The following is a 15162-nucleotide window of genomic DNA, read 5'->3' on the forward strand; positions in this document are numbered from 1 at the left end:
TTAACTCAATGCAATTCACCGACTGAAAAACATAATTACTACTGAAAATTTCATCAGAACCTAATTAATCTTCAACGAGCTAACCAATAAACAAACACCCAAATAATACAATAATATAGTGTTACTGTAGTATAAATACTGAAAGGGTGGAAATGATTACGCTGAGAAAATAATTTTAAGTTAAAATTTCGAAAGGTGTCTTTTGACACCTTCGGTAGAAATAGTGTTAAACAACAAGCAAAAGATTCAGTTACTGAAATAGCAAGAGTTCGGTACGTAGTATAGCATTATTATAGTATAAATAATGGAAGGGTTGATCTCGAGTAATCGAGAGCTAGGAATAAATATATGCATTTAATAAAATAAAGCTAAAACTAAGGTCAAAATTAAAAATACCTTAACCTACACTAAGAAGTCCAGATACTTATTTACTTATAATCAAATTTCTTATTTGTAATAATAAATCTAATTTTGTCACAGTTCTTTAAATATATAAACTCCACTATATCCCGTAAATATCCACATATTCAGTTAAAATATTCCTCCAGTTTCATTTCCCACTGCTTAAAGATGTGACTCTTCGCAAATGTAACAGTGTATTTTTCAACATTACAGTAAAATAATTCAGTGATAAATTGTTTAGTAGATCGCTTAGTATCATTCTCATAGTTGCAATTCCAATTTATTACGTTATTTTATTAATTTATTACGAATTACTACAATAATAAATATACCAATACGACAAACAACAAAGCTAACTACATCAATTCATCGTTACTCCAAAATCCAAGGTTCCCACGCTGAAAATAACGTTCCCGAGAGTCGGCATTAGACGAAGTGGAGCAAATTTTCCTCGTCGCGGTGCAATATGAAAATCGCGTCCGCTTTTGTCCAGGCCGGTCGCGTTCGACAAAAGGCCGGGCCCTATCTCGACGGGCAAATGTAAGCGTGGTAATCCGATTTACCGTGGTATTGGATAACAGGCTTTCCCGGCACGCGCGAGTCCGCTCGGCCGTTCGCTCGCGGGCTCCGCCGCGCCTGTAACTCTGAAATGTGGGCCGTCGATTCATTAGCGGATAGGAGAAGAGCGATATCGTATTTCGTAATCCAGGCGTAATTTTTAATCTGGCCCCGATATAATCCGCTGTCGATGCGCGCTGCCAATTAATGTCCGATGTTCATCGAACAATGCGCCTATGCCCGGCGCAGGCGTCACAATTATTTCATTCGGTTTGTCGATACCGCGGACATTTTTACCGGTAACATGCGAACGATGACTATGCTGGAGCAACGATGGAACCTATGATGATTGGGTGTTTTAAGCATTGAGTGTGAGTTAACACTAGTCTTAATGTCTATTGTTAGTAGCTTTGGGTATAGTGCAGTTAGAAGTGGGAGGAATGAGGAACATGTGTTAACGTTTTATACATAATTTGTTCGTTCGTAGTAACGGTACATAGGAATAATTATTAATTACTTGGCATCAGAATTTTTACACTATTGTTATGTTATTTATGTTTTTAAATATCTTCAGTCAACTGCAGTCATCTAGCATATTGTAATTTTTCTCTTTCTCTCTTCATTTTCTCTTTTCTTTTTTACTGTAATTTCCTCTTGAAAGCAATTACAGTAAGAATATTGATATTGAGTGAAAATATTTAGTAATGCAAGAAGCTAGATAATAGTGTGATATGAGTACTGTAATGCTAAGATATTAATAATAATTTAAAATACTGTTAGACTTTATTATAAAGGAATAAATTTTACTATAACGAAACTCCCGAAATTCTCGTGTTAATAGCAGTTATTAAATTGTTAATTCGTGGTATTATGTGAATAGGCCATCTAGTTGTAAGTTATGCTTCGTATTTTTCAACTTTTCGTAGGTCATAATTTTTTCTTAGCTCATTTCGGCTGTGTACGAAGGTTCCAAATCTCAACCGACTGATTGGGATCATCATTGTGTCAGCGACACGATAACGAACGTACCTCGCCTGAGAAACAATGTTGAACGCCAACAGCCAGCCTGTTTAATTACCTACGTCGATTGCATAAGCAACAAGTGCTCGTTACGCGTTGTCGCGACGTGATTCGTTTGAGGAATGATTATCGATGAGATGTTAGGCTTCGAAGGTATCGTGGAATGTTCGTTACCAGGAACGTATGAAACTTGAGGAAATAAATTGTCCAGAATGATCCATTAATTTCTTAATACTGATGAATCGAATCAGCTTATTATTCAATTTCAAAGTTGAAACAAATTTTACTTCTGAAAACACCTCATTTCTCTAAAAGACACATTACAGGTTTATTTTAAAATTAAAGACAGGTTCGACTTCTTACAAGAAAATATGAGAATGTAATACAATATACAACGATATGCAATTACATGACACCTAACAATAAACTCATTAATATAAATTACATATGATTTCATATAAATACATAAAAAATATATATTCATATATCATACACTACAATACACCACAAATACATTTATGTATAATACATAACAAAACACCATAAATAATACATTACTGAGGTCAACTTATATCGCTATACATAGAAAAACTCAGATATCACAGTATATTGTCAGATAATATATTTTAAATAGATAATCAATTCGAATTAAATTTTATATTTTTTTGCAGTCGAAAGGTGACTCACTCACCACCAGATTTCATATAGTAAAATTATAAAATTTGATGATTAATATTATACCTCGTATAACGCATCAATTAAACAAAATACTGAAATAAAATAGCTTCCTCAATACATCTATAATTTCTCTTCTAGTTAGTTTCACAAAATCTCGTCTTCATCTCATCAGAAAATTATTATTTCTATAAAAAAACTTCCGAACGCAATATGTTAAAGATTCACACTATTTCCGTTAAAAAACTGTCGAAGTTGAAAATAATATGTCCACATACGCGAGAAGCAAAGAAATTCGAGGTCGAAAAATGCCGCCGAGGGAACACTGCGGCGCGAGGCCACGGGTGTAAACGTGTCTCGCATCGTTCCGGGCGTTAATGTATTGAAATGCATGTACATTTCGGTGCAACGACGCCCGGTGTCCATGGAACGCGACAGCCAGGCGTCGTCTGTCGCCGGAGAAAAGGAGAACGCGCGTTAGTGGCCATCTTCTATCGCTGCGAATTATTCATTCCGCCGCGTTTGAATATTTTTCATAAATATTCCGCCCCTCCGGCGGTCGCGCCTGCGCTGGCCGCGTTTAATAACCCTCGCGGAAGGGACGCCACTCGATTTGCGAAAGGTTCCGCGCCGGGAAATCTGTTCCCGCCGATATTGTTTTGGAAATTGGGGGTTGCGGAGGTTTTCATGGAGAACCGAGAGGTGCTAAAAGTTTGATATCGCTTTTAACCGGCGTGTAGAGTGGATCATTTCGTTTTTCAGCTGGGTATAACTGGTGTTTACACGTGTACCGCAGATTCTAGTTCGGCTATTATCAGTCCCATTACAATCGATTCTAGAATTCCTCCGTATAACCGCGCTATTCATAGCAGTGATTGATGCGTCGTAATGACTAGTATAACCTGTTAAACCGCCTTAATGTTACGAGTGTAAAGATAGATTCTTTACTCGTCAGACGTCATGGAAGTATTAGAGTCACGTGAATCTTTCATGATACTCCGCGATCGGATATGTCTCGAATGGAGAATTAAACAGAATCGATTAACTGAATGTTTCAGCTACTTGATTATTCGAGCATTTAAATATTCAGTGAAGCTTCGCTATGGGAATGTGATATTATTGCGATGATCTTACAAGCGATGCTCGTGTATATCAACAAGTACCTGTTCCCAGCGACTACGATTCAACGACGATAACCGAGACGTTCCAGCAGACGACAGGGAAAACACACGAGTGAACAATCTCTAAACAAATATCTAGTCGAATTCCGAAGCAGCTCATCTTCGGGATGCCATGCCAGACGGAAAACGCAGATTTCCTGCAGCCGGGAACACAATAAATACTCGACAGATCTTAGCCAAGCTGCCTCGAAAACGGCAGCGATTCCTTCTATTTCATCCCCGGAGAAAGGAGAATCAACCCCGCCTCATTCTCTTGGCTCTTCAAGCCCCTACCACGTTCTACCATCCAACCCACTAGCGCACAGATTTCGAGCTTCTTCTCGTCTACTCGAGTCGTTTTGTTTCGCACTCGTGGCAGTGGCTTCATCTCCAGCCGCCGGGTTTTCCGATACCGGAAACACGGGAACGTCTGCGCGGCTACTTGAGAGAGACCGTACCCAACCCCCGGACCACCCCTCTGCGTCGCAGTGCTTCGGAAATGCCAGCGGACAGTCCTCTTTATTCGACTGTTCCCTCGGTTATTCGAGATTTGCGAACCGGCACAAGACGTTCGCTACTGGCGTCACGCACCGATTTTCTGGTTTGAAGCAGATGTTACAATGATTAGATGTGGATTCTTTCTGGGTTCATTATATGTGGTCACAGAGCTTTGATAATGCCAACGGACAGTCCTCTTTATTCGACTGTTCCGTGGGTTATTCGAGATTTGCGAACCGGCTCAAGACGTTCGCTACGAGCGTCACGCACCGATTTTCTGGTTTGAAGCAGATATTACGGTGATTAAACGTGCATTCTTTATCGGTTTATTATATCTAGTCGTATTGATTGAACTGTGGAATAATAAAATAGATGTAGCATGTTCTTGGTATGCAGATAATTAATAACAATCATTGTTTACAGTCTGTGCATTGATTTCTTTGGTTAACGTAGCGTTCACTCAAAAGAAATGAACAAAGTATTGTAAGCGGAAGTTCGGTCGGGATGGCGTTTCTTCGACGAAAACACACTGCGTGGTAATTATTTAGTTTATTACCAAAATGATCGGGCTGGTCTTGGAAGATCTATCTATCGATTCGATCTGTCGATCGAAGATCTATGCCGCGACATTTTCGGAATGAACCCTTTACATTCTGAAGGTGACTCTCAGTCACCATTTGATTTGACGCGGTAAAACTATAAAATCTGATATTTAATGTTATAAAGCTATGTTATAAAATAGCTTTATTCCTCAATGTAGTTGTAATTTCCCTTCGAGTTTCAAGGAACATCTTCGCCTCGTCAAAAAATGTTAAACATTTCGAACGTTCCCACAAAAAAGAACGCCGCGCAAGAGTCGGTTCTTCTAATATAAGTTTCTAAATGTTATACGAACGTTACAAGAACCAGCACTATCAGAGTTCATTCTGAACCACCGGTTGAATAGCTCGTTTCGAAATGAATGGCAATCGGTGTTACACTAAAAGAACAAAACGCCCGATTCAAGGATGTCGATTGTCTTCGAAAACCCGGCAGCGAAAGGGTGAAATCCCCAGGAAGTCGAGCGGAAAACCTCGGACTCCTTTTTTCCGTCTGCGACTTCACGGACAACGAAGACTTCCGGCTCCCTTGGAGCCCGATCGCAGAGGGAATCGATCGTTTTCCTTTTATTCCAAGTTCCGCGGCCTTCAGACGAGCGTAGCGTCGGCATCGGGGATCGTCCGCGTCGTCTCCACGCCGGATAACTGTCAAATATGCGATCGGCTCTTCTCGCTGCGCCCTCATGCGTTTGACCCCGTCACGGTGGCAAATCGGATTCGCGGATTGTTCCTGCGCGATGCGTCTACTTTGTGAACGAGGATTTCTGTCCCGTCGGGAGCTGTAACGTCTTGTTTGCGTCTCTTGTCTCTTGAATTATGTTGAACCGTGTCGAGCGTCGCAGTAAGAACGGCGATTGCTCTGGCTCAGTTTCAGATTAGCGATGCTGAGCCTGATTGAAACGATGAGGGTTCTGTTGAATCGAACGTGGAACGATGGCATGATGAGCAGATTGTACTTAGTTGAATCGATTTGCTGTTTCGATGAAGTCGACACTCGGAGGTCGATACGTTTTGCTTTGGGGAATTCTTAGTGTTAGGTACTCGTGGTTACCGTAATGGTGGTCGAGCTTTGTAGGCGTTTGCACGTGGTGTGCCAATAAAACTTGTACGGTTCGAAGGACCACCCGATATGATCGGGAACAAAACTTAGAAATTAGTAGGAGGTGAAGCGGACTTTGACTCTAGTGCTATGCGCTTGATCGAAATTGCTACTCGATACTTTGTAATCCTTACTTCCTACTCCGTACTCTGTGCTATGTACTATGTGAGTTGATGCTTGTCTATGTGTTTCCAACTTGTGTTTCTAACTTGTGGTTCTCAACTATGTGTATCCAACTCTGTGTATCAACTCTGTATCAGCTTCCGACAAAAAAGAACGCCGCGCAAAAGTCGGCTCTTACAATATAAGTTTCTAAATGTTACACGGACGTTGGAAGTGATGGTCGATTCCTTAAAAGATTTGGAAGACCGATGAGTAACGGTATTTCGGTTTGTGACATCGCGCGTCAACAGATCGAATTATGTGAATATTTCACTGGTATTGATAGTTCGTGTTCTGATTTCTTCTGTATCATTTATTGCTATGTTGGGTTCTAACGGGCGATTCGTTTGGTTAATTTTCATATGAATGGTTAAACCGAGGGTTGCTTCGGAGATTGTTAGCTAGCAGAATGTTAACGTTACCGTGTTATAGATGTCTGAAAAGGCGAACGTTTGAAACGGTGCTCCGTGATGCTTCGAAAATATAACGAGTTAATTTTCTAGTATCACCTGCGAGTGCTCCAGCGAATGATCACTCGCCATTCGTTTTTATATTTGACGCCGGCAGTTGCTAGATAATAAACATTTTACTGTTCGCTTCTCAGGGAAACATAAACGAAGTGTTCTTTCTTGGAACACAAGATGCGAGCGGCGAGAGCCGGTTATAGATTCATAAAACGCAACCTTCGAGATAAAGGACTGGGAGCTGGTTATAGATTCATAAAACCCGCCTTTTAGAATGGAACTACACATTAGAATGGAACGTTCGCGTCCTAATAATCACGTGAAAGGCTGTCAACTCTAATTAAAATAAATACACCAAGGAAAAACCACAAACAACTCCAAATCTTCGTTTTCTATTTAAAGAAAAATAAATATACCAAGGAAAAACCACAAACAACTGCAAATCTTCGTTTTCTATTTAAAGAAAAATAAATACTTTTAAATACTTTTCACTACAAACATCCATTGTTTCTCGACGAAATTAACAATATTCGCGACTTACATAAAGAAACATCTTCCATAAACTATACGACAATTGTTTTACTTCTGTTTCATGTGCCAATATCTTATTCAACATTTTACATTGAATTTTTCATTCTATAATTTCGCCTCAGAGTCGCTTCTCGAGTGCAAAAGGTCAACTCCACTGCGAAGGGTTCACCTATCAAAGAAACGCATGTTTCTCATCAGTCCGTCTTATCCATCGCGGAAGAAAAATTCCAAAGCATTCTCCCTGAGACACGACGCCGGAAGTTGCGGACGATACGCGGGCGTGTTACGGCCCCGCGGAATCAGTTTCCGGGCCGGAAGGGGAAAAGTTTGCTCCGCGGACACCTCTCGCACGCCCGCCCTCGATTTTCTTTCGGCGGTCGCCGAAGTTTCGTCGAATCCGCGACGCGGAGGATCCTCTGGCCGGATGTCCCGACCGCGAAATGGCTTCCCGTGGCTCCCTCGAAAAAAGGACAGCCCCGAGTAACGAGATATTGTCCGCGAGTGCCGCTCCTCGTCGAACCGTGCTCCCCTTTGTCCGTAATTGTGTGTCCGCGGCCCGCTCGCCCGGAAGGAACGACGATTAGAACTCGAACTTTGAGTTCGATGGCGCGGCGCTTTCATTTTTCCACCTCCCTGGACCCGAAAGTTTCGCTCGCCGGGCGGGCGGCGCTGTTTGAGAGCCTGAGAACGCGTGTAAGTGGAACAGGAATCGTGTAAAAGGATTTCCGGATGTCCCAGCTGCGACTTATTCGGAAAAGAGAAGCACGGGCAAAAGTTCGGTCGAACCCGACGTTCGACAGTGTGATTCTAAGGAGGATTCGATTCTCTTTGAGATCGCCGCTTCCGGCGAATCCTCTTTGCTCGACCGTTCGAAATATACGACACATTTCTATCATCCAGTTTGGAATACCTGATAGTCGAAAGCTATATTCCACGAGGTCTCTACGCTCGCCGGACTGTAACCAATATTTCCCCGCAGAACAGTATTCGAAAACAGCCGCGGACGATAAAAGCCGAGCCCGAAACCGTTCGCTCGCGAAAGTTGCCCCGGAACAATGCAGAAGGAAAAAACAGAAAACAATCCGGCGGGCAATTTCATCGATTCCCCTAAATCGCGGCAATAAAACACTTTATCGGCGCCGATACGTTATTACACTTTCGCCGGGCCGCGGCGAAATACGTTTATAACGTTCGCGCGCGTCCGCGAGAATCTCTCGCGGCGAGGGGCGACGCCTGTGCCGCGGGGAAACCGAGAGCGACCGTTCACGAATGGGGCGCGGGTGTCATTGAATTATATGAACGACGCGCGGGGTCGCCGGGAGCAACGAGCCGTCGCAATCATTTTCCGCGCGAGGATTCGACCCGCGGGACTCGTAAAGAAAACGTCGTTAACCCTGCAGGATTTCAGATCCGGGATACGGCCAGACACTTCGAAACTTTTCCACTGCATCACCGTGCACGGCCGCGCGCCCGCGTGCGCCCGCACGCGAGTGTGGGTCGCGCCGCAGTTGCGCCAAGTGACGCCGTTTTACGCCTTTCGAACTGTCTGGCAAGTTCCTTTTTATGCGTCGCCCGCCTCTCTCTCTCTCTCTCTCTCTCGGTCCTGTTCGCTTCTTGCTCGCGTCCCGGCCCGCTCCGCCTCTTTTTCCCGTCGCCGCTGTTCGTCGCGGGATACGGTGGCACGGACTTTTAGTGGAGTATCGCGGTCGACCGCCGAACACGCACGATAATTCTCCGCAGTGGCGGAAGAGTGACAGTTTGGCCGGAGTTCCGCGACAGTATGGCCGCAAAATCGGGACGCCGCGCGCCGCCGGTGCCCGGGGAACGGGCTTTTTAAGGGCGGCCGTCTTTGTCCTGACAACCGTTACGGCGACCGGCTTCGACGTTGGTGAACTCTCGCGGTCGCGCGGCCACGGCAATCACTTCGACGCGGACGCGGCGAAATGATCCGGCCGAGGACCGTATAAACGGACGCCGAGACCTCCGTTCCGCAGTTTACGAGGACGTCGCGCGGGGCGGCGGGGGGGAATTGGTTTCAATTGTTAATTAGAGGCGTCGCCGCCTCGTTTCGCAGCTGGGTTTTTCTGGCGAGGGCGGTTTCAGTGGTCGTTTCGGCGTGAGGAATTGCTCGTTGCCGATTTCTTTCGCGAATGGGTTTGCTGGAATTGATTTGGATTTGTTGACTCGCCGGTGCTAATTAGATGTTTTGGGGAGCGTTTATGTTTACTGTGAACTGCGGGTATCGATTTTGGGGCTGTAGGATGTTTGCGGATGGAACTGGAGAAGTGAGGGATTGCGGGATTGTGGAAGCGTCGGGATGGGGAATTTTAGAGCTGTGAAATTATGGAATTAGAGAATTAGAGAATTAGAGAATTATAGACTTATAGAATTATAGAATTGAAAAATTGTAGAATTGTAGAATTGTAGAATTGTAAAAATGTAGAATTGTAGAATTATAGAATTATAGAATTATAGAATTATAGAATTATAGGATTATAGAGTTATAGAATTATAGAATTATAGGATTATAGAGTTATAGAATTATAGAATTATAAAATTTAAGAATTGTAGAATTGTAGAATTGTAGAATTGTAGAATTGTAGAATTATCGAATCATAGAATCATAGAACTACAGAACAATAAACCAAACACACTACTATATTTCACTGCAAACATCTACAGAACAATAAACCAAATACACTACTATATCTCAACTGCAACCAATAATAAAAAATAAAACTTCGTAACTTCCGCAACCAGTTCCATCGGATACCTGAAAACAAAGATTTAACGATCAAACTATATTGCCACCTACAAAAACGAACTTAATGATCAGGAAGGAAAATAGTAGGTACCGATGAAGAGAGACCAAGGGAGGCGGAGCGATCATTGGGTCGCAGGGATCAGTTTCACGCAGTGAGAATTTGCTCGAGAACTCGGCCGCGGGGGTGTGGAGGGTTCACTTAAGTCGTTTTTCGTTTATACGGGCACGCGTAAAGCTCGTACCGTCCCCGGTGAAATACGGGAACGACCGGCGTAGACGTAACACGCAGGCTACCGGGCAGAAATAACGCAACTGACATAACCGTAACGCGGTTTAATTGTACTGCCACCTGTTAGGGTCGACTGGAAATGTTGCGCATGCAGGCCGGCCATTAACTGCCCTGTCCCTCCTAAACCATTTTGCCGGGTTACAACCGACGCGCGCCGCTCGTTCCCGCGACCGCAGAAAGTAAAAGACGCACGGCCACGATGATATTGCTAAACCGACTCGCTTCTGCGGAATCGATACTTGCGGAACAGTCTCCGATATCTCGGAATAATATACCATCGACGTCGAAACGATCGACACTAGAACTACCGAGCATTTAATACGATTGATATGTAATCTCTGTAAAAATTGTAACAATAGATTATTTTCAGTTTCTTTGGATATTCATCGTAGTACTCAAGTGAAACTATTTATTTTCAAAATTATTTCAAATATTCAATGCTTTTAAGATATTAATAGCTGCGAAACAAACAAATCGAAAGCAGTCATTTAATTACGGTAGTTCTATTGTTAAATCATTCCCAGATGTTTGAATTATATAGTACTTCCTTTTCGATAGGAATAGTAATTCATTTCCATCCCCTTTAGATATATGTATTTACAAATTGTTGTATAAATATATATTGTGGTATTAATGGAATTTAAATATGTTTTATTTAGAAAGAAAATATAGGAATTGTAATTCCTTTCCATCCCCTTTAGACATATGTATTTACAAATTGTTGTATAAATATATATTGAGGTATTAATGGAATTTAAATATGTTTCATTTAAAAAGAAAACATAGGAATACGTCTCCATGAGTCCCTTCCTCTTTTATGGCCCTTAGAACACTCGCTGTCCCACTGTCTTAAAATTACGATACTACAATATTTATGAATATATATATAAATTGTTGTTAAAGTGGTAATTGTAAAATTCGTGGTTCAAGAAGTAGTCTAAAATTTTTCGACAGTTAAGAATAAGAAAGAAAGTTTGAATAAAGTCACTTTCAATAGATGTCTGACCATTCGCCACTAATTCTACTTACTGAGTACATAGATAAGTATACGATATTCATTTCTTTCGATTCTACATTCTTCCAATCATCATTTCCTCGTTATTTCCTCGCATAAAGTTAATTCAATAATTACAGATTGCATAGTTAAGATGAGCAATTGTTCAATACTAATTTTCACTCGTTAACCATTAACTGTGACGAGTATACACGCCATCTTAAAACTTTTAACAGTTTACCTATTATCATCACAAACTTTAAAAATTTTGTTTTTACCTATTTCACACTGATATGTACACTAATTTTGTTTGTTAATCATTCTGTATACAGTGACTTCGAAGTAATCTAATAAACGTAATGCAACAAGATTATCAATGTGTGAAAGACATCATTGAGAATTTTGGGATAGAAACGTCTCACATTTTTCCAGCGCAAGTGGTTAATTATACTAACTTTTCCAACGATGGATTATTCATTTTTTGAGACAAACATATAATTCTCCTTCGTTTCGCTCCAGTTTTTCGTTAGGATACATTTCAAGTGCATTTGGCCTCCATTTAACGAGTATACACTTCGTTATTTGATTTCATTGCGCGCGCAATGAGATATTTTTCAAACTAAATTCCACACTTAACACGTTCCGTGCCACGTGTACCACACACGGTACACGCCAATGTTTGTACAAAAATATTTTTAACGGATACATGGCCACAGTCGGCGGTATACGAAGCAGTGAAAACATAAAGAAACGATATCAAAATATATAAAAATGAGCAGAAACTCGAATATAACTTATTTCATTGAAAAAATCAGTATAGTTCATGAGCAAAATATAACCGAAGTTCCCGTGGCACGGAACGTGTTAACTGGTTAAGAAAATCTCCCCTTAAGGATTCAAAGTTCAGCTATTAACTGCCACTCGATCTTCCCCGCGTTTTCCCTGAAAAGAGAGCAGGAACCGGCCCGTGACAAGGCGATAAATAACAGGAGAATGCTACAATGAACCGGCAGCAAAACAGACGGCAGCCTCGCTCCGAATCGTAACTTTCCCGAAAAGACGGAACTCGGCGAGCCTCGTGCCCCGCACTTTTCCTACTTCCCGAGCGCGGTAAATCCTCGAAGGGTCTAAATATTCCGCGAGAGTAGGCGGCTAAGCAATCCAATTTGCCCCGGTCCGTACGGAAATTTATGCGTCCGCCGCGTCTCGCGCTATTTAAAGCGCGCAACGAGTTAATCCCGATTTCGGCGGATGGGACCGGCGCGGCAGTCCCGAAGCTCGGCCGCGGCGTTGCTCGTTCCTCCGCGAGGGAGGTTGAGCGATCGATGGACACCAGATGGAGGATAAACAATGAATTCGCGAGAAAAATTGAAATGGAAACGGAGCTGCGGGAAGGATCGCCGCGTGTCCGTGGTGCACTCGAGGGAAGGAGAGAGACGAGAAAATAGACTAAGCTACGAAATGCAGGAGATAGGAAGGAACAGATGTAAGGAAATATGCAACGTGCGTATTATAAGGATGCGAGTGCGTGTATGTGTATTCGAGGGAGACTGCTCTGCGATGCGTTTTTGAACGACGAAAAAGGAAGAAAGGTGCAAGGGCAGTTGGTGAGCGTCTGCATCGAGACGAAGTTTGTGCTGACGACGAAATAAATTATTATTGACCAAATAAATCCTTATACAGAGGAGAGGATAGAGGAGTAGACGAGGGAAAGGGGAAAGGATAGAAAAGAGAGCAACAGAAAGAGAGAAGTAAAAAGGAAAATCAGTAAAAAATAGAGAAGAAACAAGTGAGAGAGGAAAAGGTATAAGAATAAAGTAGGAAAAGAGAGAAGTAAAAAGAAAAATCAGTAAAAAATAGAGAAGAAACAAGTGAGAGAGAAAAAGGTATAAGAATAAAGTAGGAAAAGAGGAAAATTGAAGAAAGAGGGAGAATGGGAGGAAAAAGAAGGACAAAGCGAGAGATAGCGAAAGAGAGGGGAAATATGTGGGAAAAAGGTAAAGTGAAAGAGATAAAAGCCGAGGGGAAAAAATAGAATAGCTAGAAATCAGCGACGAATGCAGCTGACATCGAATGCGTATCTCCCGCCCGTATAATGGCGAATTTTTTCACGCGTGTTGCCCGCCTGCATAGAAACATTTATATCCCGCAGATAAGCGAGCGAGCACGACAAGCCCGGCGTAAAATGCGCTCCATAATCCGCCGCTTACTCGATGATCCGTGATCGAATCCGATGCTGGCCCGTTGAAAATTTTTCAGCCTCGATGCCGCGCCGCGGAGCTTCATTGTTCGCGTTACGTCGCTTCCGGGGTACTCCGGTTTTTCCACTCTGTTTTATTCGATCATACCGCGAGAGAAATTAGGGCAGCATAGGTAAGTGTGCCAGGGAATTCGGAAGTGTGTAAGAGAATAGGGATCGATTCGATCCCGTTGCTCGCCTCGGAGACCGGCGATGCGACAGTTGGATAATAAAAAGGTAGCCATCGATTTTTATCCGCGCCCTTTCGCCGTCGAGAACGTGGCGTGACGGCTTCTTAAAGGTGAAATTGATAGTCATCCACGCCGTAGTATTTCTGTTTAACTATAAATCAGCGATCTTCGTGACCGCACTAAATGGTAGCGCCGATGTTCCTTTGGAGGATGTAAAACCGCTGCTACGCTCATGCATAAATGTAAAGCCTGCGGAACTGGACAATAACTCGGGGCATTCCGTGTTTGAGACGTACTGCGATATTACTCCTCAGTCTTACCAACATTCTTCCTGCTGTTCTCCAGTCTCTTAACACGTCGAGCGTCACGAACATCTTGTCCATGAAAATCAGGGACATTGTCTATTATTTCGCGTTGCAATCCTTGCTGCACTATTATCGACTTTCGTTACGTTATTAACACGTTCCGTGCCACGTGTACCACATGTGGTACACGCCAATTTTTGTAAGAAAATATTAATGGATACACGGTCACGGATAGCGGTGTACGTTGCAAAACAGTGAAAACAAAGAAACTATATCAAAATATATGAAAATTACCAAAAACCTGAATATAACTTATTATTCTATTGAAAAAATCAATGTAGTTCATAAGCATAGAACGTGTTAAACATTCGACACCGGTTATCTTGCATGTTACGATTGTCTTCAAGTAACAGAAACGTCATAGATGACTGACTCCTCTCTAACCTATTCCCACTATTACTCCAACCTTCAATCCCCATTATTCCTCCACACTGTTCAACATTCCCAAACCAAGAACCATGGAAAGAAGTCCCAGAAACTCATTTCCCTGAATCCTCGAAACCTACGATTCCAGTCGTCCCGTCGGTAGTCAGCAATCAGAACGAAAAGAACGATCAGAACTTTCATTAGCCCCACAGACCGGCGCGACTCGAATTCCAGAGAATTATCCCGGCCAAACGACCCCGGAACCTGGGTGTCCCGATTACTTCGGGCGGCGTTAATTTTATTTAAACCTATAAACCAACCGCAAACTGGGCACGGGCGTAACTCACCGCTGGGAGAGTCCATTGAGCGTGGCCGTAACCCGGCGGCGGTAGAGTACGCGGAGGACATCTTTACATCCACCGGGGACACCGTTCAAAGCGCCATCAGCATCGGCCCGGCCGTAATACGAACAATTGCACTCGGAGGCATTACATCCGGTAACGACACTCGTTCCCGTCGCGCTTAAGCGCGCCGCCGCCGCCGCCACTTTCCTCGCCCCGCGGCCCGCCGCCGCGCAATCGTAAGCCGCTACCACGGATTTGTCCGGCAAACAGGCAAACAACGGGACAAACGGACGGACAAACAACGCGAACGAAATAATCAAACCGGGCAAACACGGCGGCCGCTCCCCCGCGGACGATCCGCGCGCGTTGAAACGGGAAAGACGACGACGACAAGAATGATTCCTTGGCGCGGGACGCGGTCGCGGCTGCGGCGACCCGCGCC

General features: G+C 43.2%; 1 protein-coding gene across 2 annotated transcripts in view; it reads right to left on the reverse strand.

Annotated features, from left to right (window-relative positions):
• Window positions 1-15162, reverse strand: part of crok (crooked) — a 219725-nt gene that overhangs the window by 97810 nt on the left and 106753 nt on the right. The window contains exon 4 of one of the 2 annotated variants that reach the window (XM_031988049.2): window positions 9835-9941. The exons of the other annotated variant lie outside the window; for it this stretch is intronic. Within the exon in view, the coding sequence (XP_031843909.1) occupies window positions 9872-9941 (70 nt within the window). The 3' untranslated portion in view covers window positions 9835-9871. Of the gene's footprint in view, window positions 1-9834; window positions 9942-15162 lie in introns of those variants that run through there. 2 annotated transcript variants of the gene reach the window in all.

Source organism: Nomia melanderi, chromosome 12, assembly GCF_051020985.1.
Source record: "Nomia melanderi isolate GNS246 chromosome 12, iyNomMela1, whole genome shotgun sequence".
Taxonomy (NCBI): domain Eukaryota; kingdom Metazoa; phylum Arthropoda; class Insecta; order Hymenoptera; family Halictidae; genus Nomia; species Nomia melanderi.